General features: G+C 41.7%; 1 protein-coding gene across 1 annotated transcript in view; it reads left to right on the plus strand.

Annotated features, from left to right (window-relative positions):
• Positions 1–21735, plus strand: part of cnksr3 (cnksr family member 3) — a 34246-nt gene that overhangs the window by 8908 nt on the left and 3603 nt on the right. The window contains exons 2-9 of the mRNA XM_028565611.1: positions 6712–6875; positions 11145–11347; positions 14170–14257; positions 17967–18008; positions 18940–19059; positions 19269–19328; positions 20029–20097; positions 20353–20499. Coding sequence (XP_028421412.1) covers positions 6712–6875; positions 11145–11347; positions 14170–14257; positions 17967–18008; positions 18940–19059; positions 19269–19328; positions 20029–20097; positions 20353–20499 — 893 coding nt within the window. The remainder of the gene's footprint in view (positions 1–6711; positions 6876–11144; positions 11348–14169; positions 14258–17966; positions 18009–18939; positions 19060–19268; positions 19329–20028; positions 20098–20352; positions 20500–21735) is intronic.

A 21735-nucleotide genomic window follows, 5' to 3' on the forward strand; every position in this document is an offset into this window, starting at 1 on the left:
AGTGTTTTAGAGATTCTGTAGACACACAGACAGCGCAATCTGTTATGCCACATCCCATTTTAGTTGAGACGCTCAGGCCACACAGAGTCAGTGTCCTTATTGCTTTCTAATTTAACACCTATTGGGATTAAAACTGGAAAACACAAGACCATTCCCAGATTCCAAAAGTGACAGTCTCTATTGTACTGTGCGCTTTCAAGACACAAGGACTGTGACTATCTCGGGATAGATTTCAACAGGCGAAACCACGACAATATGAACGTTGGAGGGGCCAGGAAAGACTAAAGACTGTGGTGGGTGAGTATGGTGCTTTCTTTAGTGGGTGTTTACGCTAGTGGTAACGAGCTGCAGCGTGGCCAGGCGGCCGACTGGCTGGAGAGTGATATGTGTTTATGTTGGCCTGAGAGGTTATTGCTCCAACCCCTGCCCCTGTCCTACACGTAAGCACTGGGTTGCTAACCTGCACACGGTATCTCTGACACTGACTCATGTCATAGTCAGGAAGCTGTTTACATGCAGCTTAACCAACCTGTCCTTGAATATCCCTTTGCTGATGTACCCATGAATAAATCAAATATATGTCTGTGTTTACCACCAATTATAAGTATGCAAATCACGACTACATGAAGACGATACAAAACCAAAATATCACAAATGCCTGTAATGTAAATGTAATGCTTTTATCGTAAGACTCTGCAGCTCGCACTCGATTATACAGGGCAGGCACAACGTGAAGAAGACTTGGGCCATCGCTGACATTTTCTAATCGTCCAATCGTGGTCACTTGAGATCGCAGATGGGTGATCTGATCGCCAGCCTGACCGGCTGGCTACATGGACCTGGCTAACACTGACTTCTGCTGATAGTCAACAACTGGTGCTAGTGTTAAAACTATACAGTTAAAAAAACTGCAATCTAGAATTTCCGTTTCACACAGAAAGTAGACATTAATAGACTAATTTGACAGTAATTGTTTGGGTCACCGGGTGTACCAGACCGAAGGCATACCAAACAAATACATACCATTACTAGTGAACAGTGGCAAAAGATGACAAGCCACATGTTTGATCTTGAGAAACTGTATGGACAGGAAGACGAGAGAAAACCAAATAATGAATTGGGTTGCAAACTCATCGACCCATACAACCAGTTTTTTGTTGTTTTTTTCCACGCCCTTAGCTTAAGCAACGGTTTTGGTTGATGCAGGTATGCAAAGACAGTCAATAATGTGCCTGCAGCAGTCTGCTTTATCTCTTCTTCTACGGTTTCTACCTTGTTTTTCCCTCTCTCCCCTGATCTGTTTATGACCAGAAGTCATCATGTATCAGGTCATGTGACAGCCAAAGTACCCTTTAATGACCTCCCCGTGGGCCTCTGATCTGCTTTGCCTCCAGACGTCACCTCTCACCTCGCCAACATTAACTAAGCGATCCAAAACCCCCTCAAACTTGGAAATCTGACTGGGTACCAGCAATTTGATTGGGGTTGAGTGCTGCTAGAATTGGGGATTAACTGAGCCCAGGGGCTGGCACTCATAGTTGCTGATGTGCTTCAACCACGACAGCCCCGCAAACCCTGACATCCCTCCCCCCCTTTCTCTCATCAGTCATCGTCCATCACCCTGTAAGAGACAGAGCTGCTTTTGTCTGCTTGTGCAGGGACTAACTTCAGCTGCTTTTTCTCACTTAGGCATCCCACTCGGGACATGTCACTGCCATTTTTGTAGTTGTCTGTTTTTAAGATTAGGGTACATGAAGTGAAACACTCTTTGTTAGCTGGAGGAAGCACTGATAAGATTAAAACATGGGTCACACAGGGTCATAGCCTGTTAAGCTGTCAGAGATATTTATTGTCAATATCCAAACCTATCTCCAGTGCAGTTTCAGTTGCTGCAGGAATATCACGGAAACAGCTGCCAGTATTTTGAAACATGGCACAATAACGCATAACTTTGCCGTACTATTCGAAAAACAACTGATTTTAAAATCAACCATAAAACAAGATGATTAGGAGTGAAGAGTCTGATAGAAGACTGTAACATTACTGTTTTCAGATGAGGACACAACATGCTTGATGGAGAGATGTAGAGCACCATTGTGTAACTCCTATCCCCAGTTCCCATTGGAAGCCCAGTGTGTGTGTGTGTGTGTGTGTACAGGCTTTGTTTTCCTGTGAAGTCATGCATTAGAGGATAGCTTAGCAGTAGCCGAGAGATTCTTTTTTTTCTAATTACAGCACGGCCTGGGCCGTCCAGAGACCATTGTGCCAGGGTGCTGTGAATTCCCACAATGGAGCTGCTCAGCGGAGAACAATGAGTCAAATTCCTGACTGTTCCCTGCAGGTTTGGAGGCCGGGCTGACAAATAAAGACAGCAGAGTTACAGTGGCTTTGCTATTCTACACCCAGTAGCTTTCCCACTTGCCAGCCCAGTGGGGATATTTGTGTGTGTGTTTGTGTGTTACAGGGAGGCTGAAGCTCCCACTGGGAGCACAGGGTGGGGTTGAAAGATGGGGGAGGTGAAGAGGAGGGAGCTGGTTTCGTTCTTTCTGTAGGAGGTGAAAGACTGCTGGCTCTTTTCTGGTGTAATCGAACCCCTGAGAACGAAAAGTTGGCAACCAAAAGCTGCACTGAGAGCATTGTTGATCACAATTGATCATAGAACAAACCTGTTCTAATGACGTTTTCATCACACAAACTCAATGGGTCCTGAGCTCTCACACACTTGGCCATATAAAACACAATCTGCTGTTTTTCTTGCTTCTGTACACATGGGAGCTGTTAGAGCTTATGACAAAAATAGCTCATCCATTTGCAAGCGGAAGGGTCCTGTTGTTTACATTGCCAAAATGTGTGCTTACACAGCCTTTAAGTAGGCTGTAGAGCTCGAAGGCCTCCAACAGATCTGGTTGCACTTGTTGCATCCAGGCTGCAGAATCTGGGCTTCTTGCTTTCCCAGCTGTCCAGAAATATGCCTGTGTCTCTACGAGTATCCATCTATACACTGAAACTGTTGCGTTGATAATCTGTTCTCCACATAATCAATGTTCACTGAATGGGAGATGGTATGTGGTAAGAAAGACCCCACAGTGAACGGCAGGTGCCATACTGAGACACAGATACTGGCATTTGCCAGTCACCTCCTATTCTGTGTTTGTTGGTCACAGACTTTGACAGATTTCATTCAGATGCCCTCTTCTTCCTCATGCATGTCTTTTTTAACCATATGTGAAAACGTTTATAATGGAATGCAATCAAATTGATTATAGTTCCATTTTGTACAGTTTGTACAATGCTACTATCAGACCATTCTTGATTTATAATTTTTATTAATTGATTCTAAATTGACTATCAAATGTCAGAACATAGTCCAAATAGTCTTTTTGTCATACTAATAGTTAATAAATCCATAACAGATATTCAATTTCTAATTGTATGAACTGGAGAAAACACAGCAAATTTTCACATCTGAGAAGTTGGAATAGGATATAATTTGTGCCGTTTGTGCTTCATAACTGACCTAATCAATTATCAAAATAGTTGGCAATTCATTCTCTGTCAATTGACGTAATAACTGATTGGCTATTCGTTTTGGCTCAGATCTGGATCCAGATCTATGGATTTAATTTGCTACTGTTAAAATAATACAGTCAATTGAAAGGATTTTGCAGCCTTTTGATTGCTATCTGGTTTGAATATTTGTCCAGCTTTTTGGCAATGTGATTGCATTTGACATTGGTACTGTGTGTCTGTGCCTCTGCTACACAATCACACCCACTTTCTCTAGTTTGAGGACTTTTGCCACATGGTTCACAGAGGCCATAAAATTCCTCCTAAGCGTTTCATCCTGTGCAGGCTTTTGAAAAGCATTCACACAGTCCTCCCTTGTGCCTCCCACTTTGCTCAATTCACAATTACGTGACACTACATCTCCTTTACTAGTTACTCTACCTTTTAATGAAAATTGATAGTCTCACACACCCCAGCTGCCATTGATCCAGGCCCAATAAATGTTTTATAAGCCCCATGGTAGAGACACCCCTCGTTTATTCAGAAGGTGTCAATGGTTGAGTCCAGAGGGAACGATTGCTGTCCTACCTTCCTCTTAGGGCCTCTTAAGGTAGTAGCTCTCTTTCTCTAATGCACGTAAACACACTTAACAATTGTTCCAGTGGAGTGACCTGGAATTTCTTAACTCTCTGAGGTCAGACTTCTAGGTTAAGGGTTAGGATATGTGAGAAGAAAACATTTGCCAGTGAATGAATGAAAGTAAAATCAGCCTAGAGGAGAGGATAGGCCCCTTATTCATCAATTAGCGGTTGCAGATTCATTCCTCCCACCATTTCTTTCCAGACTGTTTTCCCATAGCGCGTCTGTCTGGATGATATTGTGTGGTTTACAACAACCGAGCTAAAAATAACACACACACACACACACACACACACACACACACACACACACACACACACACACACACACACACAGTGTAATGCCTCAGCAAGTCTTATTGTAAGCTGAACCACAAGTTTTCCTTCTACCCTTTCTTCTTGCTGTGGGTGAGGAGAGTGGCACCCTTTCAAAGGAAATGCCTTTTTAACACAGCAGGAAGGAGAAACTTTGCCCCCTCTGGATCCAAGTCATTGTTTTTCATTTGATGGCATTAAGGGACAGTGTTTGTGTTTGGCTTTTGTTTGTGCTGTTGTGGGATCAGGCCAGTACTTAATTACATTGTGAAGTGGATTCTCTTACTGTTGGCCTGTCAGGGGTTAAGCTTAAAATTCTCCAAAGTCTTGCTTCTGATTTAGCATGCCAAGGAATGAGAAAAATCCAATGAGCTTAACTAGACTTGACTTGTGTAGAGGCTAATGGTTAACAAGCCATGATGGAATTTCCCTTTCAGTCAGTGGAGGTGACTTGAGCTCTCACAGATATTTTCTCAAGGATTGAAAATGCTGTCATTAATGAACTTTGATGCCATAATGGAATTTTAATGGCCTTGAAGGGGAGTCTGTAGTGTGAGCCCAGGGGCTACACAATGCAGCATATTCAGATGTGTAGTGTTACTGTGATGTCAATTTCTACAAAAAAATGGATATCAAAAGACTGCAATACTGGAATGTTGAGGAACGTAAAGCAAGTAACATGGCTTGTGTTCTTTATTTGTTTAGCCGTGTTTGCACTGTGCTGAAATCTATTCAGCATGTGCAATTTTTCAAAAAATGCATCAATCTCTATATCTAATAAAATATGAAATAATCAAAATCTTCCAGGATGGGCAGAAAATAGTGTGTCCATCACTCACAGTTAGAAGCTGATTGAGTAAAATAAGGGCCTTTAAAGCCTAATAACAGTTTGTCTAAACCTTCATTTGTATTTTTTCATGTGCTTCTTTTGTCAACTTATCAAAACAGAATATTAATCAATGCAGAATATAGGATTTGTGCTGCATTATTTGGTGTTAAACAAAAAAAAAAGTAGATTGTATGTATAGTGTGTACCCTTTATGTATACCCTGATGCTGACACACACACACACACACACACACACACACACACACACACACACACACACACACACACAGTATCACCTTATTTGCATACTCTGCAACACATGCAGACTGAGTGTCACAGAGGCATAAAGATATGAGGTGCCATGTGCAAAAATGGCTCAGTGACCACAGAACACATCCAGTGGGTCCTCACTCATAACTACATGGCATACATTTTATATGGATGCAGTTATCTGCTATTAAGTTACATGCTCATAATAAAGTAGAGGTTTTATTTTATTTATTTATTTTTTTTGCTTGAATGTCAAACTGAAAATGGATTGGCCAACCCTGTCTCACACTGAAGAAGGTTGTGTGTGTGTGTGTGTGTGTGTGTGTGTGTGTGTGTGTGTGTGTGTGTGTGTGTGTGTGTGTGTGTGTGTGTGTGTGTGTGTGTGTGTGTGTGTGTGTGTGTGTGTGTGTGTGTGTGTGTGTGTGTGTGTGTGTGTGTGTTACGATTAGAGGGAGCGAGTGTGTCTTTCCAGCTGACAGGTCTTTCAGAAAAGCAGGGCCATGTATCTGCAGCTGCCCTTCTCTGTGCGCTCTTTGATGGAAAGAAAGATGGTGTTTACTTCTACACCCACAGTTAGACACACACTGACAGAAACGACACACTGTTGTCTAACTTGAAGATCCACACACTGTATATAACGTATTCCATAGTATCAGAAAAGCCTTTTGCAGTTCACTACACTGCACAGTATAATTATGTGAGATACATCCTTGAATGTTCAATGACCCGAGCAGTTGGTAGTGTAACTATCTCATTTGTTATTGGTGCTCCAAATAGTAGCACAGGGACGCCCCTGACACTGTTACGTTTTTTTGAAACGCCCACACCCGCATACACACACACACACACCCATACACTCACAAATATAGCCATCCATTGTTTAACCCACCAACAGCCCTAAAAGTCTCAACCGTTACTGTTGTTGGTTTGTTTGTCTAGCAAAGATAGCACTCCCACCTGTTCCTTATCTGCACTGTACATACACATCCACACACTCACACTATTTGAATTAATTTTGGTTTTGCAATGGGGCAGATAAATTTAGCAGATGACAGTTGAACTGAAACTGTCTACGGTAGCAGAGCAGACTGATCTGTTCTTTAAATGTCTAATGAGTCCCTCCATTTGCCTTTTTTTTATCTTGTGTGTCCAGGTTTGGATGACAGCCTGCAGCAGTATGTGAGCAACTTTGAGCGGGAGAAGATCAGTGGGGAGCAGCTACTGAAGATCACACATCAAGACCTGGAGGAGCTTGGCGTGGCCAGGATTGGACACCAGGAACTGGTGTTGGAGGCTGTCGATCTGCTCTGCGCTCTGGTCAGTAGACCTCCGCTGCGAGTGTGTGTGTGTGGCTAATGTGATGTGTATTCCAGATACAGTAGCATGGATAAATAGGTAAAAGCATAACCGCGGGACACGACTGTATCTTCAGGAAGGATTTGTAACAAAACAGGAGCTTTTTTTTGGTTGCTGTCCCTCCCCGTTGCTCTCAGTGTGCCTTCCCTAAAAAAAAAAATACAAAAAAAACAGCCTGTAGTTTCTTGGTTCGGCAACTAAAGGAACCAGCGATGCAGAAAGGCCGATAATTTCCCATACTGCTCAGCGGGGTGGGGAGGCACCGCAACACACAAAGGAGCCTGAGTTCATTGGGGAACAGCAGTGTGACTCAAGAAGAGGACAGATTGGGTCAAAGGGACCTTGGGCTGGATTTGGCAGTTAAAAACTGTGTGAGATTATAAGAGGCAGTAAATGGTAATCATATAGCAAAAAGTGACTGTTTGATCTATTGGATAGATAAGAACTCTCTCCATACTGTCCCTTACAGGTGAAGTCTCCTTTACACACAAAATACATACAAACACAAGGTATATTTGTTTTTTGGTCTCTGTTCTTAAACAAAAAAAAAATGGGGAGGTCATTCTCAAATGATCTCTCTACGTTCAAATGTAGATCCTCTGTTTGGCTCTTATTAGTCACTTTGGGAGCGAACCAGTTGCCCTTTTGTCCATCATCATAGCTCATAGCTCCCAGAAGAACTGCCAAAAAAAAAAATGTATATATGTATGTATATATCTTCAGATAGTGAGCATGAAAAGAGTGAGGAAAACCGTCCATGCTCTAACTGAAAGAGAACCAGGTTTTCCAGCAGATGGGATCGATTTAGAGTTTTATCACTTCCTGTGCTATAAAAGTCCCAGATTGTCGTCCCTGCGTTTTGATCAGTGTCAGCATTTCTGCATTTATGCTCTCTTAAAAGCTTTACATTAATTGTTTGGGGCATGGTTATTTTTACCCTGAAGAAACTTAAAAGTTCAATCTTCTCGCTCCTACACGAGGCCACATCTTGCATTGATGCTGATCTGAAAGCTGTAGGTCAAATTGGTTTGGATCAACAAATTTAGTTTTTTTTAAATGTGATTTCTTTCGTCAGTGGTCTGCCACCTCAGCACACCGAAGTCATGCATGGAATTCCTCAGATCCTGTGTGAAGCAGAAAGTGGGATTTTAGTGTGTCGTTAGCAAACAACTCTCATCATTGCTCACATCTCATAAAACATACAGTCTACATGGCAGCTTGTAGCTACAGTCTTAAAATCTATGCTTGGGTATCTTTTGATGACCAAGGTCAAACCAGACAGTGTACAGGTTTACCTGGGACAGGGGTATAAAGATTTGATTCATCTCTTCCCTTAGACCCAACTTTTGCCCAATCAATACACTCTTCCATTGTTTCTCATTCTGCAAAAAGCTAAGATGAGCAACTTGTCCTACACCTGTTAACAGTATCTCCTCTACATGCAACCACTGCAAGTGGACACCTGGAAGCACTTGGCACATACATGGGTGCCTTTTTTGTTTTGATAGATTTACTCATCATAGAATATGTACCATATGGTACATTCTGTGGTCCATGACCCCTTTTACTCCTAAACGTAAGCAGGCCCAGATTTTTGTTCATTCCTAAAACCTTGACATCATGGCAGTACAATTTCAAGTAATTTTCCTCTTGAGCAGCTTCGTAAATCTGGCCTCCAAAGTGCATCCTCGGCATGTTTTTTTTTCTTCTTTTTTTTAAATTTAAGTGAACCCTTTTCCTTGCACGTGAACTTTATTCTCCCATCCAAATTAGCTGTTAGATTTTAGTACGGTGTCTGTGTGCGTTTCACCGTTTAGTCTTAAGCAATTTATTACTGGAGTATTTTGGCACATCTCTGTCCCTTGGAACTTTAGGCCAGGATTGCTGGACTCTCAGCAACCTCTGGCTAAATGCTTTTTGTCCATTAGGGGTTTCCTTATTAAGAATGGGAGGAAGTGAGGCCCCCGATTCAATTAGCTTTAACCGAGGCAAGGTCACTGCTCCCCACAGAAACACAGGCCACCAGCACCCGAAAACCCCCACAAGCTCTCACACCCCCCCCCCCCCCCCCCTCCACTTTCTCTCTTTTTGTTTACTGTTAGGTCAGACACTTCTTGCTGCTGCAGTCACATTCATCTTTGAGACACCTTGCTACTAGGCTTTGCTCTTGAATTTTAAACGTTTAAGCATGTGCACGCATTATAAAGATTTGGCCTTTCGTATATCAGGGACCTGAGCTGTCCTGTTAGTAGTTTTGAACCTATATCATAATGACCAAGGTCCTAACGTTACAACCCCACAGCCCTTTAGGAAACCTCTATACTCATGCTTCTCTTCCACCTGGAATCTATCAAGAGCAAACTGCTGTCTAGGGACAAAGAGAGAACATTTCAATTCATTTGACTGGACTTCTCTGAGCCATGATGTCTTGTGCAGAGTCAGTGTTGAAACCCAACACTTCTTAATTTATTCTCAGACCCCAGCGACCCGCACTAAGACGAGCATTGCATGAAATTCAAACGCACATTAGCAATCAGCAGCCATTGAACATATGGTATGTGATGCATCCTCTCGCCTGGTCCAGAGTCGCAGAGCTGCTGTAAATGTATTTTACCATCGCCTAGGGGGGAATCTGTCCCAAGGTATAATGTAACACTTAACCTTAGATGGCACATTATAGCAACACCCACACATGCACACACACTCTGTCTAGGCTACAGGCATTTGTATCTTTTATAGTCAAGTCAGATCCATGGCAGGAAGCGCTGTGTTGTGATAGCCGTTCTCCATTTCTCCCGAGGACACTTCTACCAGTATATAATCCCTTCAACGAGCCCCAACTACTGTAGAGCCAACCAAAAAAAAAAGCCTCTGCAATCTTTTTTTCTAGATTAACTACTGTAAATGTCTATAGAAAGGCACTGAAAAGAACATAAATTTGGCTTGAAATGTTGTTATGAGAATGAAAAATTGCATTTGACTGGAACCCCAGATTTAGCTCAGACATGGTTTTTAACTCAGCTGGCAGTGTGGGACAAAAGCTTTCTGGACATCTGTGGGACAGTTAGAACTGCTGTGACTGTGTGATTAGCCTGCTAATGAAAAAGCCAGGAGAGGTGTTTGATCTAGAAAACACTCCCACTGCCCCTTTGTGCTACAGTTCAGATTTCATTGTGTGGAAGACTGGATGAGAAACCGAACCATCAAATTATTTAATCTCTTTTTTTCTGTATATTACCAGAGTTTGCTTATCTTTTATGATGTTTCAACAATCCATTTCACGTTAAGTGTGCCATGAGTAAGGCTGCCTTCAGCTACTGTTTGATTAGACCAGTTATTCCAGTGACTCGTTGAGAACTGACTAAGTAAAATGATTTGTATGGTTGTTGTTTTTTTAACTCATGTTGGAGAGAGGCAGTGGAATAAAAGCAGACACTAACTACTTAAAGATCTCCGTTATTTCCCAAACACGTGCTGTTTTAGTCCTTGCTAAGCATATTTAGCTACTGGCACATCACACATACAGCAGCCTTGCTGGCAGCAATGCAACACTGCGTAAGCTAATATTTACCAGGACAAGAGCCAGGCTGCTTACTTTTAACCAACACATTACTCCCATACCAATTGATTCAGTCAAAACAAAGACTTTAAAACAAGCTCTTTCAAATATTTGACATATTGCTCATGCACAGTCTCAGAGGTGCACTTTACCCCCCAAGAAAAAAAGAAATGTGAATGCTGTTGCTGCTCAGTACCCTGGAGTAGTTCAGTTCATAGCAGGGTCTATAGTGTACTTAGTGACCCTTGAGACTTGTGCATGTAAATAACAAATAAATTGGAGGAATGCAAAAGCAGGAAACAACCCAGGCTCAAGAATGCAAACATTGCCCTGCTTGGTAGGAGTCAGGTGATGACATGTGCACACCCTCCCTGCACGCTCTGGAACAAACCTGGAGACTGGAGGGGAAATTTTATGCCAGAGCTCTTCACACCGACAAGTGCGCTTAAATCATATATGTCAAAGAAATGATTACAGCTCATCATTGTACAAGAAACAACATGTTTTCCTGTGAATAAGACTCACCTGTTGAAAAAAAATGATGGCCTCCCAGGTCTAAGATTGTGTAGAAGGGTTGTTTGCTTTGATCTTGAGTTCTACTCTGCAATAAAAATGATTTCAGCTTCAATCATCAGTTGTAATTAATATGGTGTATTGTTTTACTGTTTCAGAACTATGGGGTAGAGACGGACAACTTGAAGAATCTGGTTGTGAGGATGAGAGCTGCCACCAACAGTCTGCACATGGCCACATCTGACCGCAGGAAAAGCCCCGCGTACGATGGCAGTATCTCACGCAAGCCACCCAATGACTTCCTCACCTCTGTGGTGGAGCTGATCGGCGCTGCAAAGAGCCTCCTGGCTTGGCTTGACAGGTAATAACAATATTTTTATTTATTTTTTTAAACCATCACCTACCTGTGCACTCTGAGTCAGACCAGATATCAGAAGGGCTGCTGTAAGACCACGACTTAAACTAGCTGCACACATACACTTATGGAGAAACTTTATTCTCCATATCTTTTGTAGGAGTTTTCAGAATTGTTTCAAATGACAGAACCTTGAGTAGAAACTCAAGGTACAGAAACTCGTTAGGCTGTTGATCAAGCTTCACTGTGATTTAGGGACCTACGTGGAAAAATTTTCTTGGCCCTTGACTGTCACCAATATGCCATTACATGGATTGAACTTGTGATCCTCTCTGCCATACAGCGTAACGCAGGGTCATATCGTATAAAAGACCTAATTTTAATGTTGAGGGTATGACTTTTGGTGCTCCTCCATTATTTCTAAACCGGCTCTAAAAATATTGGTGTGAAACCAAGAAATTGTAACTCTTTGTAATCAACAAATGTTGCGTAAAGCAACAAGCTTTTAATCTTCTTCAGATCATGTTTTTCAGAGTGAATTTTCTCTGTTGCCATCTAGGTCTGCACGATTCTGGGAAAAACATGAATCACGATTTTTTTTTAGCTTAGAATTGATATCACGATTCTCTTTAATTATTACTGCACACGTGAACCATGACAAAAAAAAAAATTGGTAGTACCAAACATGGACATTTTTTTTGTTGGCACCTATAGCACATTGCGCATCACCACAAGCCTGTAGACAATGAATAAAGAAAATAAAGTACATACTGGCCATTTAAGTACAGTAGGCTACCAAAAATAGTGACATATAACACATTGAACTAAATATTACCCTGATACAGGCTCTATCTGAACTCCTTGAACATGTCTTAACATAATTAAAACATGTCATTGTCAAATGCTTTCAATAAATTAATTCAAGGAGAAAAAAAGTAATTTAAAAATCAAATCACAGATTTATCGTGCAGGCCTATTGCCATCAAGACGTTGTTATATTTTACCTGCTTTTAAAATGAATCACCATTATAATTCTTTTATCCCTTCTGCAATTTAAATGGATAAAATCGACTTTTTGAATATTTATTAATATGCTCTTAACTAATTGCCCCTTTTGTGGGATTAATAAACTTGTTGAATTGAATTTATTGTAGATTTGGAACAGTGGAAATACATGTATTTATGTGGATAGGATGGACAAGCAGATACGGGCATTCATCTTTGGCATAAAAAGAAATTTCAAAAAGTTAGGAATATGCATGCTGTTGGACAAGGTAACATGTACAGTTTTAAAGCAGAAATGCAACCCCCTGTGAGCTTTAGGAGCAGAGCTGGCAGAGTCCTCAGTGCTCTCTTGGTGACCTGCTCCACATCACACCATAAAAGCAGAGCATATTAAGCAGGTTGCCAGGATTAGGTGTTAGCAGGCTTCTCTTTTTGTGGCATGCTCACCTAAAGCAGGTGAGATGACCTCACGATTTAAATGGTAGTTGTGATGTTGAGATGAGAGCAGCATAACGGTGTTTAAAAGTTCTTTGCTAAAATAACGTTTGTGTAGTTCACAGTTATACTTTATTTATAAATTTACAAAAAGATTTCAAAAGTCATTTTGGACTAATGCTGTGTATGGATTTTTTTTGGCAATTGTCGATGTCAAAGCAATTCGATCATTATCACCAATGTATTTGTACTGTTCAAATAAACAACTCCTCTGACTTTGTTTTATGCTAGCTGATGGTCTCTGCTCAGACTGTCAGACCATAGTTAGTAGTAATGCTAGTTGTACCAGAGCACGATAGATAGATAGATAGATAGATAGATAGATAGATAGATATAGACACACACATAAACATATATTCTGTTTACTAATCTGATATCATTTTAAAAGGCTAACCGAGAAAACATTGGAGAACCCTTTTGCAATTATGTAAGCACATAATGTAATCTGAAAACTGCTGCCCTGGTTAAAAAAAACAATACAACTGATCTCAGCTGGTATTCTGTCTATAATGTGATGAGCCACACTGACACATTTGAAGGACTGCATGAGTCCTTGCGGGCTGATCTTTGGATAGCTATTTCGAAAGTTCATATGTTTTAGATGGAGTTGGGGAGGGGGGGGGATAAAAATACACAAAAGAAGATAAAGTGGCGCCAAAATGGTGACATTCTTGAGTTACAACCAAGTCTGTCCGTGGCCAGTCACCCAAACACAGCAATCAGAGCAAGGTTCACTGGGTCTATTATAAAGTATAGGGTTAGTAGCTTTTCGCTGACTCCGCAGTAAACGGAGGCATACGCTTCCTGTATGTATACCGCCACCTAAAACAGCTCTGCCACATTTTGATTTCTAATGAAGCCTAAAACTTTTTCCGAGAGGTGTTAATTTAACTATATGTTTATTACTGAAGACACAGCTAGCGGTGGTGTTGTACAGGACTGCATTGTCTTGAAATGTATTTCCAATATTCTTGCTCTCTCGTGTTTGTAAATGGGGTGGGCAAAATGTCAGAAACACTTCTCAGTGTAAAGCAGTTTACTTCAACACCACTGCAAACTACAACTTCAGTAATAAACATATAGTTAAATGAATACCATTCTGATAGTGTCAATCAAAACATGAAAATTATTATCTTTGTGAAGGTAGAATTTATGGTTGAGCTTTTACAGATGTCCCTAATAATAAAGTGAATCAATATCAAATATTGTTGCTATGTGCTTCAATTTTAAAATGATGCGGCCGTGCATGAATGACTAAATTTCAACCTAACTCTGCAGCCCAGCACTGGTTCCTAATGTTCTCCCTTTCCTTCTTTGTCTGCTTGCAGGACGCCTCTTACAGGGATCAGTGACTTCACAGCCACCAAGAACAAGATCATTCAGCTGTGCCTGGAGCTCACCACCACAGTTCAACAGGTCTGCACGCTAGTTAGCTCAACAGCACACATGTAGCTACGCACAGACACGCACAATAGGTTTTTCACTGAGGACATACCAGCCCAGGGGCACAGACATGCAAGATAAAGTGTAGGAGAAGAGAGTTATGGGAAATGTGGTCTGGCAGCCATGACACAAGCCTGAAGCCAGCAGTCTGAGTAAATGCTGATGTTTTTCTTGGGATCTTTTCCTCCTCCATGCTGGCTAATGAGGAGACCCCCTTAGTGCGGGGACGTTTAATGGTAACCGTCGCTTTTGTGTTTCCAGTTTCATAAAACCCACTGCCGCTCTTTTAAAAGGTGGCTGCCAACATTCCCCAGGCTGCCGTACTCCTTCAGCCATGTGGTTCCTGTTTTTGCTTCTCCAAGATGCTCACAGTGGGAGACCAAAACTGTCTGAAAGCGCTTCCTGTGTGTAGTTTTAATGCAGAGATGAGAAGGGGGTCCATCTGACTGCCAGATAGATAGTTAGAACCGAGCATCAGCGTACAACCACTATATTTCACAACTTTCTGCAGAGCATTGCTCTTGCATTGCATCATGGTACACTTGGGTGTCTACTTCTGTCAGTTTCATACAACCAGTAGTGGTTGGTCATACATATATCTTGAACAAAGGGAGCTGTTGAGTGGCCTTTTCTTCAGTATCAAAGCCATCAGCTTGTATGTACAATTTGTTCTCCCTTGTTTGACTTAATCATAGCCCGGTAAGCAACTCATTTTACACTTTTGCCCGTGAAAATGTCTGCTGAGACTGCAGGTGTCATTTTTAGAGGGTTATTGCATCAAAATAAATTCCTTTCCCAGAGTGCCTATTTCCTCGCCAGAGTCAGTGATTTCAGCGCCTCTGGTGATTTACTGTGGGTTTCTCGGTCATGGTCATCTAGGAAAAGTGGGGGTATACATTTCCCACACTGCCATGTGAAGTGGAGAGGTTGTGGTGTAGAATGAACTCCTGATAGGCGCTGAAAGAGTTTTGTAAGACTGGAGAGATTAGTTTCCTCCAACAACTGGAGGAAACATGCTATTTGGGCTTCCTTTGGTTTTACATTAGCTCATAGCTACTTATATAACTGCAGAAACACTGATGAGGAGGCTTATTTCCAATTCATCACATCATTTAAGTATCCAAACTGACACAGCGTTTGAAGACTCTTCAAACGCTGGCTTCCTTTCTCATTTCTTTGGACCATTTAGACTCCCTTTGTTATTCATAACATGTAGTCCAGCCACTGGTTAATAAAATAGGTTGCACAGGAGACTGCCACAGTGATTAGTTTTATGATGGGGGAGGATGGTGTGAGGTTTGCCCTGCTCGTTCATGAACTTCAACCAAGAATTAGGGCTTTTCAGATCACAAAATTGATGTGTTCTGCCTGAATGAAGCCTGTGTGTACACACACAATGGGACACGGCCATAAAACTGTGAACAAATCACCCATCTTGGCTGACCCGTCAGCGTAGAGGTCATTCTCTTTCAAAGAACGCATTTTTCATCAATCCCCCGTGTCTTTTATCCGTGATTTCCACTCCTGGATTGTTGGCTGAGATATAAAGTTTATATCTCTCTATTCTTAGCAGAAAAACAAAACAAAGATTCCATTATGTATGCCAAACACTGCATTTTAACATATGTATCCATCATATGTTGATACCTTGTGAATAACAGGACAAGTCTTTATTTCACTCAAGTGCAAAGACGGCTACCTGTACACTCTAGGTTCCTGCACTGTGCCAGCGCTCCTCTCTCTCGGGCCACTTCATTGTTCGACCATGCAAATCCGCTCTGATGGCAGATCAAAGCCCCAGAGAGCAGCACACAGAGTCATCTGATCCACACCGGCTGTGGGATCAAGTCTATAACGTGAGGGATCAGTACACCCAGGGAATTGTCAGCCTCAGCCTCTCTCAGCTCTTAGTTACGATCTGGCTCCTGTCTACTAAAAGGACTTTGGTTTTGACAAAGATATTGGATTCATTTGGATATCACGGACCGATCTCAGAGGGATTATCTGCGATATTGTATTCACATGATTTGATGGTACTATGAAACGAGAGAAAATGTTCCATAAATGTTAAAACTTGGTGGGAGACATGCCAAACCATGTCTGCAGCTTTTAATGATACTATTTTGTTTCACGACCTCTAAACATCAAAATATGTATTTTTAACTCATCCCTCTTGGCTCAGTCAACAGTGTAGTCATCCAAACAAGGTCCAGTCACTAAAGGAAATATGCAGTTGCATGTTTATGCAAGCAATGCCAAATTCTTTCTGAAACCACCATATATTCTTGGCTGACTTTAAAAAATATATTGTAGGGAAACAAGAGTTTAGGACCAATATATGTCAAATGAAACCTATTATGATTGTGTTTTTTCCTACTTAATGTTTTATATTGGTTTTTAATTTTTCCCCCCAGTAAGTGAAATGGGGAAAAGTCACGTCATGTATATTGCTTAACCAAAAGCGCTTACTCCCTCAAACAAGCACTCAAACAGATGGAAAATAATATTTAGGTAGCCTAGGATGTACTGTGCTTTGATGTGAAGCCATCGCTCACTGCCACAGACAGTCATTCAAATCTTGTCAGTGCAAACAAACTAACCGTATGACAAGCCAAATGCATTTGAAAACAGTCGCTCCCCTTTAGCCCAGTGGAATGTGCAAGCTATGGAAATATGGAAAAACTTGCTCGACCCCCATTCGCTGTCTGCACAATGGATTTACAAAGAGCAACAGAGCTGGCTTTGTATGTGGCACATGCCTGTGCATGCTACTAATACTGTGAGGGCCACGACACCAGTATCCCTTTATTTTGCATTGACAAAGGCATGTGGCTTGTGAGGGCTCTGGAGATATAAGAGACTTGTTAAAGTAGACTTGTTTCTAGTTTTGACAGAAGCATTTCACCTGTGTTTTGATGTGTGGTTCCCCTTGGGGCATTTCAAGCATATTCAAGCCAATTTCATAACCCCCCACCACCCCCCACCCCGCGTGCACTGTGAACCCCCCTCCCCGACCTGGCCAGGGGGGCCCTTTCACCGCCAACAACACAGTTGTCAGGGGAGGCTGTTGCCTCAGCTGTGGCCAGTCCAACTGCAGTCTATGAGTGCTGTGCTGGTAAACTTGGGATGGGACGGTGGACAGTCTTCCAGCTGACTTAGCAGATTTTATTGTTGGTTCCTTCCCCCAAACAACCATTAACACAGCTACTGTGTCTTATTTGACTTTCAGAAACCCCTGCCTCCACTAGCCCACCCACTTTCAACTGTGAAAAGCAGAGATGCATCCAAATGTTTGCCGATCACCCAAGCACTATTTGGAGGATGGCTTTCTGAACATCATTACATGTTTTCTCCAGTTGTTTCTCACCATGTCATCTGCACATTGTTACTATATGAGTGTTAGCATGGTATTTACGTTTCAATATAGTTTACCGACCCAAACGGGGCATTATGCAATTATAGCGTCCCCCAGAATTTAGGCAGAGAGGTAATTTGAATCTAAAAGCTGTTTATTTGAGGCTGTTCTCCATTTTTCTCAGTTCTATATCTGGAATGCTGATTATATCGTATTTACCCAACCCCTATACTTGTTCTTCTCTCTAGCCATTCAATAACCTCTTCCTTTTCCCTGTTGTTTACTGCTCACATGCCTAATCTGTCATCGCTGTCTACTGTGTAACAGGACTGCAGCGTTTACGAGATGGAAGAGAAGATCCTGGAAGTTGTAAGTATACTTTATACTGTATCTCCTTGTTTCCCATAATGTAAACTAAATAATACCCTGAAGTTCCTATATAGTGGGAAAGATCTGGTAAATCATTTGGGTAAATGTTTTTTTTACAAAGAGATTGTGTGACATGCTCTCAGTGGTGAGGTCCATTTTTTTGATTGAATAGAGCAAAGAGGTCTATAGGATTGCCAGCACAGGAGGCGGCTCTAATACGCCCAGGCCATCAATCAGTGTTTCCTGCTCCTGACACTTTCCAGACCCCTTGGGCTAATACTGGGCTTCCTCTAGCACTCTGTCTCTCTGTCTCTCTCTCTCTCTCTCTCTCTCTCTCTCTCTGACTACCCAAGTGAAGTCCAAGTGAAGAAATTAAAGCCGAGCATCTCTTTGTCCCTGTCTTTGTTTCATGCTCACCTCTACATTAAGTGTACACAATGTGTTCTAAACAAAATGCATGTGTCTGAGAAGAGACGTCACAGAAAAGTAATGATGACAAATGACAGGTTTTTCTTTGTGAGACAAGCTAGGAACAAAGCAGAAAGAATAGTGTGCAAAAGGACTGATTTCAGTGTTCTGTGTGCACTGGTATGTCCAGTTAATAGCACAATAATGGTCCCTTTCAGCCCATTAAGTCTTGCACAAAACATGAACACACACACACACACACACACACACACACACAGAGGGCATGTACACAGGGAGTAAAACAACCAACTGATTAAGGATAAGGTCTATGCGTGATGATTGTCACGAGAAGCCGTGTAACCTGACTTGTTCCAACCTGTACAACCCACAATGGTTATTAAAGGCACAATACACCATTAGAGGATTTAGCACACAGTTTGTAATAACTGGAATAAGACGTTTAATTGTCTTGCGCTTCTTGTTTCATTCACTGATGCATTTTAATTTGCCTTTTCCTCTGCAGTCTAAGATTTTGAACAGCATCTGTGATCAGACCGTGAGAACTACCTCTGACCCCCTGATGAGCCAGTCGGCCTGCTTGGATGAAGTCCAGCTGACCAATATCAAACCGGGAGAGGGTCTGGTAAGGAATGCTGGGAGATTCTTTCTTTCTTCCTTTTTTTTTTTCCAGCCCTAAAACCAAATGTCTGCCTTCTGGGTTTGCAAGGCCAGGAATGCAGGCAATGCGTGTCAAATTGTGACCCTCACATCGCTGTCATACATTTTTCTCCTCCCTCTGGGAATATTATATTTTTTTACTGAGAATCTTGTGGGTTTTCTTGTTGCCCTTAGGGGATGTACATCAAGTCTACCTACGATGGGTTACATGTCATCACGGGAACCACAGAACATGTAAGTATGAGAATACATTCAGTCCCTTTCCATTTTATGTATTTTTTTCTCATTTTATATGGCCAACTTAGAAATTCCATTGTACCCTTAAGAACAAGCGTCTGATATTGCTTAAAAAAAAAAACACCTTGCTCTCATCCTCCTCCTCATCTTCTTCATTGTCCTCCTCCTCTACTGAGGGCACACTAACTTATCTGAAGGAGTTAAGAACTGCTCATCCATAAAGGGAATTGTTTGTGATATTTACTGGTTACTGGAGTGCAGAAACAAACAAAAAGTCCTAACTTTCCCCACACTGAGACAAGCAGTTAGTGACTAATACACCAGTATCACTGCCACGGTTGAATCCTCACTCCTCCATGCCTTAATTGTGAATCAGGACCTGAATCATCACCAATAATGGCTAGTTAATCAAGTCTGACATCCGTGCAACAGTAAAAACAATTCAACAGATATTCATACACGCAGATAGTGTTTGTGTTTTCTCATGGATTGGACTCTCTGTTTATTCAGCAGATATTTGCTCTTTGGATAGAGAATTTTAAAGGCAGACTCCGTTGAAATCAGACAGTAGTGGCACTAAAGTAGCTCCAATTTCAACAATGTTTTGTAAATAGTATGTTGTGTGTTAGCAAGTGTCAGTGTTTTATAAAAGTGGTTCATCAGGCTTTGACCTTTTTTTACTTTTTTTGTTCTTAAGTCACCAGCAGACCTGACCAGGAAGATACATGCTGGTGACGAGGTGATCCAGGTCAACCAGCAGACAGTGGTAGGAACCTTTTTATTGTCTTTGGATATCTATTTGACCATACATGCTGTCAATTTGAGTACACACTATACATGTTAATGGAATAGTAATTGTGTGTGTGTGTGTGTGTGTGTGTGTGTGTGTGTGTGTGTGTGTGTGTGTGTGTGTGTGTGTGTGTGTGTGTGTGTGTGTGTGTGTGTGTGTGTGTGTGTGTGTGTGTGTGTGTGTGTGTGTGTGTGTGTGTGTGTGTGTGTTTGTTCTACTCTTGTCAATCAGGTGGGCTGGCAGCTGAAAAACCTGGTTGTCAAACTGAGGGAGGACCCCAAAGGTGTGGTTCTACTCCTTAAGAAGAGGCCCACAGGCACAACAGGTTTCACCCCCGCCCCGCTCAAGAACATGCGCTGGAAGCCCCCAGTACCACAGGTAAATGCACACAAGTTCACTCACTTCCTCCATTCGTTTTGGAGGACCAACAAAAGCCTGTGTTGTCTAGTCATTTTCAACCAATTATCAGCTTTTTAGGGAGTTGGTTCTAAAACAGCAAGTTCAGACAAGTGTCACAGAGCCACCCTGGAAGTGCTGCTGGCTGAATGTAATAGAACATTGAGTGTTTCTTTGTGCACAACACCAGAGGCAAACAAAGTCCCATGATGTCATTCAGTCTATAACGATAAAGCTGGCAGCCTATAGTGTTGGAGTCTGGTTAGATTGTATCTGGTTTATAGGACAGAAATTGCCCAGATGTTGCCATCAAAAGAAGACAATGGGACTAAAACTCATGTTATCTGGGTTCACCCTCTTTTTTTTTTTTTTTTTTTTTTTTTTTTTTTTTTTTTTTCAAAAGCGCAAACGCCCCAAATGTCTATTGTCCAAAGAAAGGTCAGGGGTAGCTGAACATTGTTTGTGCTAATAAGGTTATGTCTGTAACCCAATTTGCTGTTTTCCCTCATGTGAACACATTAGGCTTAACTTAGCTTTTAACCACATCTCTGCACCTGAGTCCCCTTTAACAGACAAGGAGACAATTAGCCCGTTGTAAACTGGGACTACCAAATTTCAGGCTCTGGTATTGTCTTGTCATGCGTAGCCTGTTTTATAGCCTGAGAAGGCAAGATGAGAAGATATCAGATAAGAGTGGGTTTCTCAAAACAACAAAGAGCCTCTCAACACAAAGCTGGCCAATGTCAACATCATCGCCAGCATCTTGTTTGAACAAGTAGTCAGGGGTATCAGAGTTAGACATCTCAGTTTATCTGAGATAATACGGCTCCAGAAGGCAAAACAGAGACAAATCATACACCCTGATTCAGGAATGAATGACACTGGCTTTGTAATACTGTATAATTTGTACACATGGGAGCTATTTGGAAAAGAAAAGGGGGGGATAGTCCCAAATCGGATGTTTAGTTTGTCGTTATATTTCATCTACTACCCTGTATCATCAGACATAGCATTTAGGTCTAATGAGAATGGCATTGGATAAGAGTCGTACATCTAGTCAAGGGCACAATGTTGTTGAGTGTTGGGAAACATAACTGTGGTAAATGAGTACAGTTTTAAGTACATGTCTCGCGGGCTATTTTGGACTTCACTTACAATCTTTCCATACCTCAAACAAGAAGGTTTATATTCAAGGAGACACACACAAGCACTTAAATG

This window comes from Perca flavescens, chromosome 20 (assembly GCF_004354835.1).
Source record: "Perca flavescens isolate YP-PL-M2 chromosome 20, PFLA_1.0, whole genome shotgun sequence".
Taxonomy (NCBI): Eukaryota; Metazoa; Chordata; class Actinopteri; order Perciformes; family Percidae; genus Perca; species Perca flavescens.